Source organism: Chrysemys picta, chromosome 9 (genome assembly GCF_011386835.1).
Source record: "Chrysemys picta bellii isolate R12L10 chromosome 9, ASM1138683v2, whole genome shotgun sequence".
Taxonomy (NCBI): domain Eukaryota; kingdom Metazoa; phylum Chordata; order Testudines; family Emydidae; genus Chrysemys; species Chrysemys picta.
Window position 1 is genome coordinate 81,988,141 of NC_088799.1, and position 16,226 is coordinate 82,004,366.

Sequence of the window (16,226 nt, forward strand, 5' to 3'; positions counted from 1 at the left end):
CAATTGTCCAGAGACAGTTTTTGAATGCCAGGGCAACATTAGAGGACAGATTAGATTCTTTATCATTGCACTGACGTAGCAGCAGATTCTAAAATTCCTCACCCCTCCTGCAGTTCAGCAGCTCAGCCTATGACAGACAGGAGGGCAGCCTTGATACCCATAAATGCAATGCCTACTTCCCATCTCACTCCTCAGTGTTTCTAGACCACTCACTTTTCCTTGGCAGAACCTTCATCTTCCCAACCCAAGAGCTTCCCTTTTAAATCACTGTTGTTCTGAGTCCTTTGGCTCAACGGCACTTTTTCAATGCCTAGCCCTCCCTCTCACTGTCCCTGACCCCCAGTGCCATATTCCTAGAAACTGCCACAGAGTCACCAGAGAGGCAGATGTGCACAGCTGTCAAGGACTACATACTGTACACCACTTTCACATACTCTGTGGAGTGAGCAGCAGGAGATTACAAATCAGACAAGCTTCTAGATGGCAATGTAGCATGCTATAGCTAGGTCATTCAACTGTCCACATATTGTGTATTAACCAGAAACGGCCTACTGGGAAACCTTCAAAGGATCTTCTTTGCCCTTGTCAAGGCACAAAGTAGATGGACACACACCACCATCTAGTGCAATTTCTCTCCTTTAATATTTTAGTATATATCTGACAGCTAATTACAGGTAATTGAAAAAATGAGAACAGGAGAAAGGTAGCAGAGGAACTGTTCTGTATCCTGGCTCTGATGTATTGTGGAAAACCTTAGTTATATGCCAGTGTATCTTCCTCTCCTTGTGGGTCAAATTACCACTCATTGAAATTCTTCCATTAAGATTTTAAAAGATTAACCCATTAGTGAAGCTTCTACATGGTTTTAAGATTCAGCCTTCTAATCCTTGAAGATCTGGTATCTTGACTCAACTATGCATCAGTCCTTTTAGACTTCAGGGGAGGGAGGGAAGTAGGCTTTTAATAGTTCAGGTAGCGGGGGGGGAAAAAAACTGGGGGGGGGGAGAAGGGAAGTAAGAGGGCAAGCAGAAAAATTTTTCAGTCTTGACAAAAATAAATTCTGCTCAAAAGTAGTAGCCAACATTTTCAAAAAATGATTGTCTAGATTTAATTCATGTTTTAGGCACTACCAAAAATGGTCCAATTTTCAGGAGCTCCTAGTATGGCATAGGCATTAACATGCCAGCTGTGCATGCTCAGAACCTTTGGATGAATGTGTGTCAGACCACTTAAGGTGTCAAAACATTTGGGGCACCCAGGTAACTTTAAAAAAAGCCAGTGCCTCAAAACAAGCTACATTGGCCAAAAATTCTCAAAAGCCAGTTGATACGGCTTTCTCTCTGGGTTATGAATGACAAAAGATCATGATCAAGGATTAAAAGTTAGAAGGTTTATATGACGAATGATAGATGCTTCTCAAATACAGACTTATTCACTGTAAAGACTAAATATGGCATCAGTGTATGCTTTGTGGAAAAGTTTGGCCACTCTAGGGACACAAAGCCATCAAAAACTGCAGACCAACATGGACAAGATTCGGGAACCCTCTACTCACTGGTTAGCAGTTACACCTGCAAGAACATCCACTGAAGTCAGTGGTGTGCTTGCGGAGTAGCGTCTTATTCTGTGTGGTTAAGAGGTGGTTAAGAGTATTAAAGCCTGACCCTTGAACAGTAGGCATGGTGAACCCCACCCCACACCCCAAAAAACCACACAAGACTTTGTTCTTTTTGTGGATACAGACTAACATGGCTGCTACTCAAACAAAACAAGACAGTAGTTTCAAGGGAGAACATCAAGCTCTTAATTTGATTCCATTATACTGCAGTAACACTTGAGATGCCAGATGCAGAATGAACTAACAATGCACTGTCCCTACACTTATTTGTGTATGCTCATGCTGGTTGGGTTTCAACAATGTCATTTCTATGGATCATGCAATGTTTATATCTAAAGGGTGGGTCACAAAAAGTGTTAGCATGTTACTGAATGTCAGTAGCTCCCAACAGCCCATCCAAGCCCTCCTTAAGTCAAGACTTTGGGAGGGAGTAGAGGTTTATTCATTGAATATCTTGAGGCACTGCTCCATCACAAAAATAGTATACTAATCTGTCAACCTATTCCTCTATATTACAGCGTTGCAATGAAGCAGCATCAGAAGAGGGAACATTTACTATCTGAACAGTCAAGTGTCTGAAAGGGGGGGGGGGGGGGGGGGTGGGAAACCAACCGTTAAGTGACCTTGTGGTACAAAATTAAGCCTTTTGGTCTCAAATGAGATAGTCAGCTTTATGGGTAAAGTAACCATAATTGATTTTTCTTTCCTCACTAGCCCAGATGTGGTGCAAAGGCTGGCCCCAGAATGTCTAGGGTTTCTTGTGAACCACACCATGTTAAAACAAACACATGAAGGAATCACCAGGCAAAAGAAGTTAAAGAAAATGAAAATAAGACTTATTGTTCACAGAATCTTCTGCAAGCAGCCAACGCCTGTGATCTCTTCCTCCTTCCACCTCTACTGCACGCCACCTCCCCCAACGGCAGCTCGACAAAGTCCCCACTGTCTACAAGACATGATTGCATCACCCTCCACAGGCTGAACGGATGCTCTGAGCGGCTGGGCAGTAGCCTGGATAAGGCCTCTGGGATTACAGTTGAGATGTGTAATAGAGTCTGTCAGTTTCTCAACAGCTGCGATTGATAATGTCCATGGCTTCACAGCTCCAGGTTTGGGCTGCATACGTCTCCCTGCTTCTGTTTAGCCTGAGCTAGAGGTGTGGGGGGAGGAGGAGGAAAAAACCCACCCTGCCAATGAGCATAGAATGCAGAGGAAAGCCAGTGCACCAAGATAAAGACAGCTGAACCTAGGAAGTGACTTACAGTAGTAAGAATCGCCTTGTCAAAGTCTGGAACACATTATAGTGCACATCATTTCACTGAACTTGTTTGCTGACACTTGTGCCTATTCAAAATAAAAACTCCCCTTTGTACAACTCTTTCAAACACCTCCCAGGGGCTATTTTTACCCAACACATCAGCTGCTAACTGAGGATAGTAGGAAGAGAGGCAATTCAGGACAGTTAATATTTTTTAAAAACACCTGATGATTGCATATTTTAGCCTCGCCCCTCCTCTTGGTATGAAATTTGCCCAAGAGTGGAAGCACTTTTGGGGCAGATATAGCTCCTGGCACACTCAGAATTAATATACACAAATAATGATGCGGGGGTAAAAACATGCAGTTCCTGGATGATAGATAGTCTAATGGCCCTGTAGTCTCTTTTAAAGGCCTCAAAGAAATAAGTAAGTGGTGAGTGTGTGTTAATGGTTGAGGAGAGTTATTTTGGGAGGGTTAGTGGTAGCAAAGTCAGTACTAAGTGCATGTTTGCTGAAGTGGTGTCACCTTACCTGATCAAAGAGCTGCTTCCCAGTGGTGTTGGGCTGGATGGCAAACTCCAGCTCAGCATCCATGGTGGTAACTCGCACACTAATCTGGAAGATGAAGAAGGGGGGGGGGGGGGGTGGAAAAAAAAGTGGTTACAATGGGTGTTCCCTGTAATAGCATCACAGAATTAGGAACATAGGAACTGTCATACCACATCAGACCAGTGTGCCCACTTATCTAGTCCCACCCCCAGTCTACAGCAGCCAGTGCTGGAGTCTTTGGATAAAGGTGCAAGAAACCTTTAAGTGGGCAGACAGCCCATATGGGGAAGTTTCTTCTTAACCTCCTCCCTCTCCAAGTCAGTGAATAGTTTATCTCTGCTATGAAACAGGAGAGTTTACATCCCTTCTAAAAAAAGTTAATCCAATCTAAATCTAAAAATGTATGTGTAAAATGGCATATTATAGTTTGTAAACAGATATAAAGTTAGTGCTCTACAGAACACATGCCAAGAAGGGAAAGCACTTGAAACTGCTGGTTGTCTTCTCTCAAAACCCACCACTCAGACTAGGAGATCCCACTCATGAGCCTATAAACATGCTCAGAAATATTAACTGCTTAAGCTGCTCAAGAAGCCTATCAAGAATTGGATTATATGGCTACAACTTCCTTTGATTGAGGCAAGCCAAAACCATGCCATTCAAATCTTGGGGAGAGTGAGGACAAGTGTGTCAAGTTTCAGATTTGATAAGATGCAGAAGCTTGCCCACACATCTCTTCTGTTAAAGAGATGGATTCCCTGAAAGTGTACATGCTGTTCACAAAGCTGTAGGACTGACAAGCTACCCTGTAGTTCTTTTGGACTGCAAGAGTAATGCCTTTCTACACAGTACTCTACGCTATTTGTTTATTGAACATGAAATCTTAGGGTCAAGACCTCCCTACAGCAATCTACTAAACCTTAGGGGCGAGACCATGAGGATCTGAGGGCTATGTAGTGTGTAAATTAGTGGTGTTCTATGTCTGGGCGTTTTTTTTTTTTTTTTTAAACCACATACCCCATTGCTCACTGTAAGAATGGGGCCTCCTTAGTTTGGTTTTTGGGATGGGGAAGGGCCTTGTCAACACTGGTTCTTCACTTGTGAGGTAACTCCCTTCTCTTCATGTGTCAGTACAATAATGCCTGCATCTGTACTTTTTGCTCCATGCATCTGAAGAAGTGGGTTTTTTACCCACAAAAGCTTATGCCCAAATAAATCTGTTAGTCTTTAAGGTGCCACTGGACTCTTTGTAGCCATAAAGAAGTTCAGTCCCAAATTAAAGGCGTATTAGAGCGTCTATTAGACTATATATTCTAGGGACTGGATTCTACCCCCATGAGAGCTGCTTGAATCCTGTAGGGTTTCTCTAGGCACTTAAGGCTATGTCTACACTAGCACTTACTGCAGGATAAAATTAAGTCACTCAGGGGTGTGAAAGAGCCATCCCCCAAACATAAATAATGCCAACCTAACACCATATACATATCGCTATGTCAGTGGGAGAGCTTCTTCTGCCAACACAGCTACCAAGCTCTCTCCCATTGGCTTAGAGTGGTTAGATTATGCAGCTGCGTGGCTGTAAGTTCTAGTGTAGCCACAGTCTAAGGTGGGAAGGGTTGCTCTTTGAATACTATTGTATGACTGAGCTGTGATTCCATTCAGACCTCTCTGGAGCATCTATCAAACTAATTCAGTGCAGAGCTGCATTTTCCTAGGTTAAAGGAGACTTCTTGTAGATTGGAGTGGGGAAAAAAATTCCTGCCTGAAAATGGAGGGGAGGAGTTACAAGAATGTGGGTGAAGCTAATGTTAGGACTTTCAGTAGCATGCCCCCCTTTCCCCCCCCCCCAAAAAAAGAGTGGGACGCAAGTTGTTTGAGAACCCATTTCTGTTTGCATATCTGTTTATATGGAAGGGAAAACCTCCAAGACTATGTACATTGTGCTTCAAGTATTTTTAGCAGGGTATTATTAGAACAAGCTGTGTTCTAGTACTCTCCCATCCAGGATACCCAAACCAAATTTTCAGAATTTATGCAAAACAAGATACCCAATGTATCAAAACTGAGAATACAAAGAACTGTGCTATGGTTACCCCTGGCTTGCCAGGAGTCAAATTACTTTTGAATTACAGATACCAGCTGTCATCTTCAAGATGTTTGACCCTTCCCAACTCTCCCTTCAGCTCTATCTGCCCCATCCCAAAGAAAAAGCCACTAAGTGGGTTGGCTTTATCAATAAAAATTCAAACTCAAGTTTAGACTAGAGTTGTTAACCACGACACTAGAGACCAAAAAGCAAGCGTCAGCAGAGAAATTTGAGGAACCACCTAATACAGCTATGAATTAAGCTGGTTCAGAGTAATTAGTCTACCTAGACAGGTTTCATCGCTACTAACATACAGTTTCCTCTGCTAATGAGATAGCAGCATACAACTGCAGAATAGCCATGGAAAGATACGAGCAAAAGGCTTTATTTCTATTTAAATGTATGAACTAGTCAAATCCTAGATTTATACACAGGAAAAAGATCACGGTGCCCAAATATGTGCATTTCTGAAATAGATCCCAACAGGCTAATTAATTCCCCCCACTCCCTGGGATAACCATGCTGGCATCTTGCACTTTATTCTGCCCTAGCATTAACTGTTCCATCACCATGCAGTAAGAAAAATATTTGAGTCAAGCCTTAAATTGGCCTGTTCTGCCTTCTTTGGATGGTTTATAATACAACTTTAACCCTACGTGTTTTGTACTTCCTGTACAGCATTCAGTGCTGTGTTAGGATATCTTGAAATATCCTCACAGGAGGCTCTTCTAGTGATTCTGGGTATCTACATTAGCTCTACTTATTTGTCACCTCCTTTAGCATGGTATCAGTCAGCTGGACACCACTGTGAATAGAGCAATCATTTTTAATTGGCTAGTAAATACAGTCTAGCTAGGCATTCTTGTGTTGCCAGCTGAACTAAGTAGCCAGGAAGCATGCTGGCCTCTACAGTTTTTCCTCCCTTGTTCTGGTCCACATATGCCACTAACAAGGATATTTGTTTTTAAAAAAAAAAAAAAAAAAAAAAAAAAAAAGTCAAACTGTCAGACAGGTTACACTCAATTCAGCCACAATTGTCTTTTGAATACTATCCTCTGCAATGACTTAAGTCCTCTTCCCCAAAAAGCTTTACTACTATTGGTGCCGCTCACTGGTGGAGGAGCAATCCATCATTTTGATCTCCTTTTTACAGTTTAAAAATGATGACTGCTGGCCAAGGACATCCTGGCTTGGGCAAGTGATTTAGATTGATATTGGAGACAATGTTGGCTTTGACACGTCAGCCCACAGTTCCAATTAATCAGGAGAAGACAGAATTGTAGCATCTGTGGCTGGTTTATATCCTGGGACTGAATAAGATTTTAAAAAGTTGCTTTCCAGATCAGGCCATAAAGTGAAGTGCCTTGATGGATGGTAGTACCAGTCCTACATCCAGGATTCTAATCTTTTAAACCTATTTGTGCCCACACTGAGTTAAGATGCAATGCTTGACACTGCTACATCACAGTAATTGGGCATGCAGTAAGGGGCCTATTTTTACTTCAGTGCATTTAAGCCTATTCTATCTCCAATCTGTTCAGTATATAAAAATCTTTAAGACTCTTGTAGTACTGAACATGGGTAACTATTTGAGACAGTGAAATACTTGCATTTTCCCCACTCTAAAGGTTCTACCAACTATTTCTGCTCAAGCAGAGTTAAGTAAATGAAAAGTTCAGAAGCAGGCATAAAATCTCGAGACCTATGCAGTTCTGCTTAATTCAGTGTATATGGATTCCAGAGGCCAGTTTAAATTGTGAGATTAGGGGTGGCTTTACAGAGCACCTACTTAATACAGTGGGGCCTCACTTGTCTGCACTAATAATTGAGGGATCTACTGAATAACTGAATTGTGTGTGTTAGCAAGAGATCAAGAGAGAGAGCTTCTTGTGATCTAGTAGACAAATAGCAGCAATAATGCAATTGATTTATTTATAATCTCATACTATGCTAGCCAGTATTCTGTATTAAGTTTTGCAAAGATAAATATGGTACCTCACGACAGTGAAACATTTTTGCAGAGAATCTAGTTTGTGTGCATGAGTTATTGGGTGTGGATCAGCGATAAGAGCATTAGCAAGGTTCTACTGTTTAAAATGGGAAGTGGAGTTTCTCTTTATTATCCCAGTAAGCAGATAAAAGGTCAGGCTTGTAACACTTTATAAAGGAGGACGGGCACATGGCTGATGTTTTAACAGTATGGCCCCTTAGTGAGAGACATTGTCATATGTGTAGGAGAGGTTCCATCCCCATCAATTCATTTAACGGATAGTAAAAGATACAGATTACACAGAAACTCTTTTCCTCTGTTTACCCTTAAGTGATAAAGCAGAACTTTAAGTGTACATTAGTATACATACTGCATAGATCACCTCTGATGAGACTGCCTGGCAGAGCAATCAGCTAAAACTTAAAAAAAAAAAAAAAAAAAAAATTAAATATATCCCCTTTTTAAGATGAACAAAAAAGCCTCATACTCTGCCCATTATGGAGAACACCACAGCAGCATGGGTGTCCTATAAATATTGATCACTATTCTTGACGTTAGACAAGAGAATCCAATCCCACCATAGCACATCATGCTGTTTCCTTTGTCAGTTATGAGATGCTAGATTTTTTGGGGGTGGGAGGGGTTTAAAGGCCAAATTTATTTTTGCTACCAGTGTTTATGAAATACAGATAAATAACTGTGCCAAAGACCTTTGAAACTGCTGTGAGCATGAGATTTAAGTGGTTTATACCTTGCACTTCTATCCCCCCTTTTCGGATCTCTCTCAAGCTAAATTTCCTCACATGTGATGTACTAACAATGGGGTATGTACTCTCCCCATTTCACAGATGCAGAAGTGGGTGTAGAGTTGAAGTGACCTGCCCCAGATTGCATAGTGAGCATGTGGCAGAGCTAGGAACTGAACGACCATTTTCCTGAATCTAGTAGGCTTTTGCTTCCAAATGCTAGCAGAAGAAAGGTAAAGAAAGACCTGTGAGGCCTGGACTGGCTCAGGGGACTGAACACAGAGTCAGATCCTTTTCTATGAGCATTGTATTTGTGTCCTTCACCAGCCAAATCGAGTTGCAACCAAGGCTTCCACAAAGTTGTAAGTAGCTCTAATGTTTTCCCCTCCAAAAACCTATATACATGCTCACCAATGCATCCAGCCACCAGGCATGTGCTAGAGACTAGACCACTGCCTGGCAGTGGCATGGTGACATGGCAAAGGTGAAGTGATTTCCCCATATACACAAGTACCAACAGCAGTTTAGTTTAAGAGTTAGCACGGGTGATGCTGACACCACTGCTCATGTTTAACTGATTGTTCACAGGCTATTATTTCCCATTCCAAAGAACCAGCTACTCCCCCATATAAGGGGGAGTAACCCAATTGGGTAGCAAGGCATATGAGATTCCAGGTCAGTCAGTCATTGTAGGGTTACTATATATTGAATTTTTATGAAGTGACTAGTAAGAGCAGGGAAAAACCATTCCCTCCAATGATAAGAGCCCAGAAAGATACTTCTGTGTGCGTATGTATGAAAGCTGGCATTCTAGGAACACTTCATACCCTTCCTTTCCAAAGGAGTTATGTTAACATATCAGAGGGTTTAAGACAAACCCTTAACAGCTAAAAAATGCAGTTAAGGGATTTACAGGCTTTTATAGTTTTAGACTTCCACTTCAGGATGATTGCCTGGGTAGGTTTCACTGTATTTCTATTTAATGCAACCCAATAAATCCATCCATCTTAGCACTTTTAATACTTTTACTGGTGTATTAGTGCAACCATGAAAACAATTTTGTTTAGACCGTTAGAGGCCACCTCTACTATAGTAAAAATTCTGCTAGCCCTTTGAGCTTACTAGTAATTTACCAATCAAAAGGAAGAGAAAAGCTTGCAGAACGCTTTATCCTCCCTCCACTTTAGTTTATATATTATATTTAATTTACACCTCTCAATACTGTGCAAAGTGCTTCTAAAGAAATGGCTTTTGCTGCATATTAGAAGATGGCTGTGGTACCTCTTAGTATCCCTAACAGGATTCCTAAGAACACTCCACACCAGATATCAAGAGAAAGGAGATACTAGTCATGAAACAGACCATATTGCTAACATCTCCCTCAAGGAAACAGCCAGAACCCCAGCAACTCCTCCATCTGTTACAGAGAGTGGTTGCCATGGTTTTACCACTTTAACTGCCTTTTTTTTAAGTTACGAAATTGCTTCTACAACAGAATTTCCTGCTGCCCTGGACAGCACTGCTGTGAAGACAAGGCCTCCTACACAGGTCAAGCCCTCTAAGTCAGAGCAGTGCCTGTTCCCATATGGAAAACAGCTGCAACTGGCAAGATTGCCTTTTACTATATAGCTTCAGAAATCTTCATCAGGGATCAGCACCTCCTCCCACAGCAGCATCAAATTGGAGAGAAGTGATACTAGGTGCCTGGTACCACTATCTATTTCCAACAGGCCTTCAAAAGTTTAACATTCTGCATATGCCTTCCATACCCCAACCTTCATCCCCTCCTCCATGTAAACTCCTGAATAGGTTTGCTAATAAGTGCCAGAGCATTGGAAAGGAGCATCAGTTATTCTCACATGTTCAGAGGGGAAAATAATCCCCCTCCCCTCCTTTAATAACCAGCAGTAAACTAAACAGGGTGGTTTGGACTGTAGCTATATTATAAGAATGGCAAACAGGAAAATAAAATGTAGTCAGGCCAAATTAAGGCTGCATGATGGCATTTCCTACTACACTTGATACAACTGGTACCCAGTGTTCCCTTTTCTCCATTGCTATGTGATTGGACAGGGAGTCTCCTTTATCTGAAAGTGCCGACCCAGAGTTATTTGCCTTATTTATCAATTAGCCTAATAAATTGTAAAGTGACTCATGCCTAGGTTCAGGGATGGAAGGATATGCCCAACTCCTGTACTAATCAAGTGCACCATTAGTTAGCTGAAGGGTTCCCCCTCCCCCCCCTTTGAGGATCAGAGTTCCTGCAATAGAAAGTACAAAAGTACTGGGAGAAGAGATTTTACATGTTGTAATAATTCCAGGGTATTAACAAATGGCCTCCAAGTGTTTGTGGGAGACTACTGCATTTTAAGCCCATAATACAAGAAGTTTCTTTTAGCATCTAAGTATTGTGGGTTGTGAGTCATCAGTATTCCACACACACCGTAACCAGACATTTGCTGAAAATTGGTGTGAAGTTTTGCTGATCTAAAACAGTATTTTAAAGAACTGATTTCAGTAGTTTCACAACTCTTTTTGCATATGGAGCAAGAGGAGTGCACAAATTCATCATTTAACACATGCTTGTAAGGAAGAGCAAGTAAGCACAGTTGCTAAATAGGGACAGGGTTGATCCGGCTGATACTCCGCATATTGCTTCCTTCAAGCCCAAGATCAGGAATGACCTGAGGAAAGTCAATGGATAATTAAGATAGTCCTGGGTTATTTACCTCTTAGTGGTACATGAAGCAGGCCATGAGTTCAGCTGGGCAAACAAGAGGCAAGTAACAAAGGATGACCAAAAAAAACCTATGAACCAACTCTATATGCTGAGTCAGTCACTGCTGCTTTGACCAGAGTGCCTTTTCATCTTCGTCTGAAAACAAGTATACCCCATTCAAATGGGGTATTGGGAATTTAGTGGATCTGTGGACTGGGACTGATTCCACCTTTAAGACAGTCGCACGACAGAAGTCAAAGTCAAGCAAGATACAAATCAGTATATTTTACCAATCTGCATTTCCCGGAGGGCTCAAATGGAGAGGGAATTAACTGGCTACCACATTTCAGTTGCAAGTTTAGCTCTTTTTAGCCACACACACACACACGGAATTAAGTTTCTACAGCTGTACCCATTATTCTCAAGTATTTGCTGAATACCTTGGGAAACAAATTCCAACTTGTGGTTTTATTTGTAAGCTATTGAGTTCAACTATGCCATTTGGGATGTGCGATATCACATGGTATCATTTCTGTGATATTCTGACATTCCCTGAAAGGAAGGCTAGAATGACACTTCTGGTTTGATTTTTTTGACTAGATTAGCTTTATTGAAATTCATTGAACTTGTAGGATTTAACACCACATGCACATATATCCCATCAGCCAGCTGAGTACTCAGGAACAGTTAAGCCATCCCAAGAACCCTGGGAACCTGGCAAGTCAAACTCTGCTATTGTTCACAAAAAGATATTTGCAAGTCACTTTGTATTGGAGTTCCTAAAGTGGGGGTGGCTCTCCCAAATCAGTTTCACCCACTGAAAACATTTCAGATCTAGCAGCAACTTCTAGTGGAGGAATAAAAACAAAACAAAAAAACCCACACACAAAAACGACCACACACCCACAGTAACAGAGCCTAGCCCTAGTGTAGCTTGGCATGGAAGCAAGTTGCCCCTCAGTCCCAAAAGAGTGGCAGTTACCTTAACCGAGCCCTGCTATCAATGTCCATTGGCCTTGGAAAGTAGTTTTGTTCATTGCTTTATCACAGTGGTTTTCAACCTTTTTTCCAGCTGCAGACCCCAATTTCCAAATGGAGGTGCCAACCCCTTTGGACCCCTGGGGTCTGCAGACCATGTCTGATTTCTACAGACCACAGGCTAATACCACTGCTTCATCACAACTTCCTCACTGCTACTGATGCATTCCTGTTCCCACACCAATATTTCCCCAGATTCCAGCACTGCCAGTATAATCATAAATTGCACTAAGCTTTCATGATGCAGATTCTCCACCTGCAAGTTTTAACCCACTAGGCTTTTTACAATACCCACATGAAGCTGACATTGCTAACAATCTTGCCTATTTCTTCTTCTATTTAGGATGGCAGTTTATACAATTAGGACATTCACTGCCCTCATCCTCATGCTATCAAGACATGGAAGCCGGCTTACTGACTCAGGCATTACCAAACCTCAAACCCATAGGGTTCATTCCTTCTCAGATGGCAAGCTGTCCATTTGGTGTATGGACAACCCAAGTCAGAGCCCTACATATTGTGCTTGTAATTTGAGGGCCATGAAATATCCCCTAGAGTATCATTTATTCAAGACTCCCTGACTAATTATTTCTTGGGCTACTAAAAAAGTCATTCCTTATTGGAGGGCACAATGCAGGAAGATTGCTACTCCTCAAGAGCACAGGATAGAACACTATTGGTTTGATTTATAGGCTTCACACCTCCTGTGATGCTAAGGCTACGATTCAAGTTATCAATATGTCCATTTCAGAGTATTCCTGGAGAAAACTGCTCTATAAAAAAGGGGAACTTATAGATCTGATTTTCTCATGGCCAGTTTGGAATAAAGTTAAATAGAATACTGTGCTACATTTACGCAGTCCTTTCACCCATACAAAATCTGAATTCCTTTAGGAGTCATACACATAAGAATTAATACACCCGCCAGTGAAATGAAACCACTTCTGGGGTGGAAATTTTCAGACTAACAGCATGTTGCAATACTACACAGTTTAGGACAGGAAATGAAGTATATACCACATCCAACAGAAATTGTATGGGGAAGCAATTCATAATGTGGCAAAGCCATAAGAGGAGTCCAGAGCTGCTAAAAAGGACTTTAATAGTAGCATCAAAAGGAGAGCTCTGTAGAGAATACGGAGGCCCAGGACACCATGATCAGGGTGAAATTCTACCCCCAAAAGCCTGACGTGTTGCTTAAGGGGTAGACATTTCTCACACCTACATATTAATTCTAATCCTAGCTGGAAAGATGAACTAACCTGGCCCTGCCACCTTACATATTCCAGGCCCAGTGGCTTGCCAGAGGGACATGAAATCACACAGTAGAGTGCACCAAGTTCTTCTGCTTACTACAGGCCCTACAAGGCACATTAGAGATAAGCCACTCCACCCCCACCTGTTGCACCAGGGATACTTACAGACATCTGGCTTCTTTGAGTGCCAGCCCTTTCCTCTCAAACTTCCCTGTGTTCTTTGTGTGTCAGCGTGAAGCTGGACCTAGGTCATATGAAAGTGCTTGCAATTGCTGAAGGGATTACATTTAATTAAACCAAGCCCCCTTCCAGCAATCTTAAAGGGGCTTTTCATATTCCTAAGCTAATCAGGGAACAGAACACCAGCAGGCAGGCACACCCAGGGTTCCAAGCATAACCCGGCCACATTGCAACCTGGAGAAAAAGATTAACCCTACAGATGGCCACCCAGGAAAGCCTGCTGCATCCATCTTTTGTTTTTCCATTTAACTTTCAAACACTAGTCCTCTCTACATCTACTCTTAGAGACCTTGGGCTTATGGATAGGGTACTAGTCTAGGTCAGTAGATGTGTTCCATCCCCAGCTTTGCCATCAGCTCACTGTGTGACTTTAGAGGAGTTTGCCTCTGGGTCTCAGCTTATTCCTCTATAAAACAGGAATGTTATTTGCCCATTTTTCTAATGCACCTTGATATCTATGATCACTGTAGAAGTGGTATATCCCTTACAGTCATTCATTTCCATTTTCACTAGTCATTATCTTTTACTGCAACACATGATGAGAACTCACTGACTCATGGCCCCCCAGCCACTTTAGCTCCCTGTCTTTAGTGTCTGCACTAATGTTATAAGATTTAGCTTCTTTGCCCCACACAGGCTTAAACAGCTTCCGGGAGAAGTTAAATGGATCATTGCCTAAAATTAAATTGTTTTATATTTCACACACACACACACACACACACACACACACACACACACACACACACACACACACTAATTTAAAGAGGAGAAACAGATTCAAATGTGTAACAAAAAGTTATTTCTAGGTCAGTTTTGTCATTGTAACTTGTATATAGAGGACTTTAAAAGTACTCTAATTCTTTTTTTGAAACCAGATTTCAAGTTGACTGTACCCCTGTAACAATACTCTAGTTATGGAGAGTGTTGAGACACTTGTTTTCTGTGTGCACAGCACAGATGAGTTTTAGTAGAGGAGAATTTGGGAAACAGATTTTTAAAGATATTTAGTGCCTAAAGACACAGACAGACACCTGTCAATGGGAGTTAAGCACCTAAGTGATCTGGGAAATCCCACTAGACATTTGCTTCTTTAGTGGCTTAAATACTTTTAAAAATCTGGCCCCTAGGCAAGTTTATAAAAACCTTCAGACTGACTATTTTATGCAAGCAGCAAGTGTCAAAATAGACAGCTCTTGTATCATGTAAAATTAAACCAACATGATTGAGAACCTTAAGAAAAGATCCATCTGAGATAATTTCAGATTTATGAAATAAAGATTGTGGTGACAATATCATCTGTCATTAAAATAAACTCATGTCTTGAGCTGTAGCTTTATGGGGAGAAATATTAAAAAGAACACTTCATCCCAATAATAAGTCTTCTCCAAAAGGACAGCCTACAAAAAGGAGTACAGGCTGGTCTTCAGGTCACAGGATGGAGAAGCAGCAGGAACAGAAGGAACCCAAGGTCACAGTGGCCTGAGCCCTTTCAGAAGAGCTTCTCTCATGTCATTGAAGGGTTGGTCTAATCATCAGGTGCAGTCAACCAGCACCCAGGAAGATAAGCAGCACAAAGGAGCCAAGTCCAGTGGGAGCTAAACTGAAACCCTTCAAATCTTCAGCTGCTGGTACTTTGTCACCCTTGCTCTTGTACAATTTCAACCAGCCACTGAAGCCAGTGGAGAACTAGGATGCATCCAATACTGCAACTGAATGTCAGGCACACTCAAGTGTGATATTCCACCACAAACCACCTCACATTTTCAATGAACAACTGAGAAACAAAGCCTAAGCCCCTCACCATTGTGGCTTATATAGAAAATGGTCTGCAGCACTGATCCATCTCAAAAAGGGGATTTCAGAGTTTGAGGGGATTCAGAGATGGACCATGAAAAGGGATTAATGGAATGGAGAAACCTGTATGAAGAGATTTGAAAAGGGTGGGATGTTAATCTTTTAAGGAGAGCCAAGTGGGGGGGACATGATAGACGTTAAGAAAATAATGAACACTGTAGAGAAGGTAGACTAGGAGCTTCTATTCTCCCAGTCTCAAAACTGAAGAACAAGGGAACATTCAATGAAATCAGAAGGTGGCAAATTCAAAGCCAGTAAAAAGGAGATACTTCTTTACCCCTCCCCCACACAATGCATAATTAGACTGTGGAAATCATTGCCACATGTCACTGACTTGCAAGATTCTACAGAGAGACAGGACTGGACATTTACATGGTAACAAGAATATCTAGAATTATAATTAGTTTGGGGGAAGCTGTCTGAAGCCTCTTGCTTCAGGGATTAAGCCTATTAGGAGACTGCCTAGTGTATGTGTTGGGGAGGAACATCTGCCAGATACAAGGTTCTTGCACCTTCCTCTGAAACATCTAGTTCTGAGGACTATTGGAGACAGGATACCGTTCTGGATCCAGTATGGCAATTCCTAGTGTTTAGCACAGAACATTATACAGTCTTAAGAGTAATATGCTGCAACATGCAGCATTACGCAGTTAATCTATTACGGGCATGTATGCACTCCTATAAGAGCGTTCCTTAAAGTTTAATTAAAACAATTTGTAGTGGCAGTGCTCAGCCACCTTAGGGTAAGTCTTCACTTACCGGAGGGTCCAGCGGCAGGCAATCAATGTTCTGGGATCAATTTATTGTCTGGTTAAGACGCGATAAATCGATCCCGGAAGTGCTCGCCGTCGACACCGGTACTCCAGCTCGG

At 41.8% G+C, this 16,226-nt stretch overlaps 1 protein-coding gene across 2 annotated transcripts in view; it reads right to left on the reverse strand.

Annotated features, from left to right (window-relative positions):
* Positions 1–16,226, reverse strand: part of MSN (moesin) — a 76,008-nt gene that overhangs the window by 30,376 nt on the left and 29,406 nt on the right. Inside the window, exons 1-2 of one of the 2 annotated variants that reach the window (XM_065557237.1) lie at positions 13,427–13,511; positions 3,409–3,492 (exon numbers count right to left, since the gene is read on the reverse strand). In XM_065557237.1, coding sequence (XP_065413309.1) covers positions 3,409–3,492; positions 13,427–13,432 — 90 coding nt within the window. In that variant the 5' untranslated portion in view covers positions 13,433–13,511. Of the gene's footprint in view, positions 1–3,408; positions 3,493–13,426; positions 13,512–16,226 lie in introns of those variants that run through there. The other variant, XM_005279517.5, reaches the window with a different exon arrangement.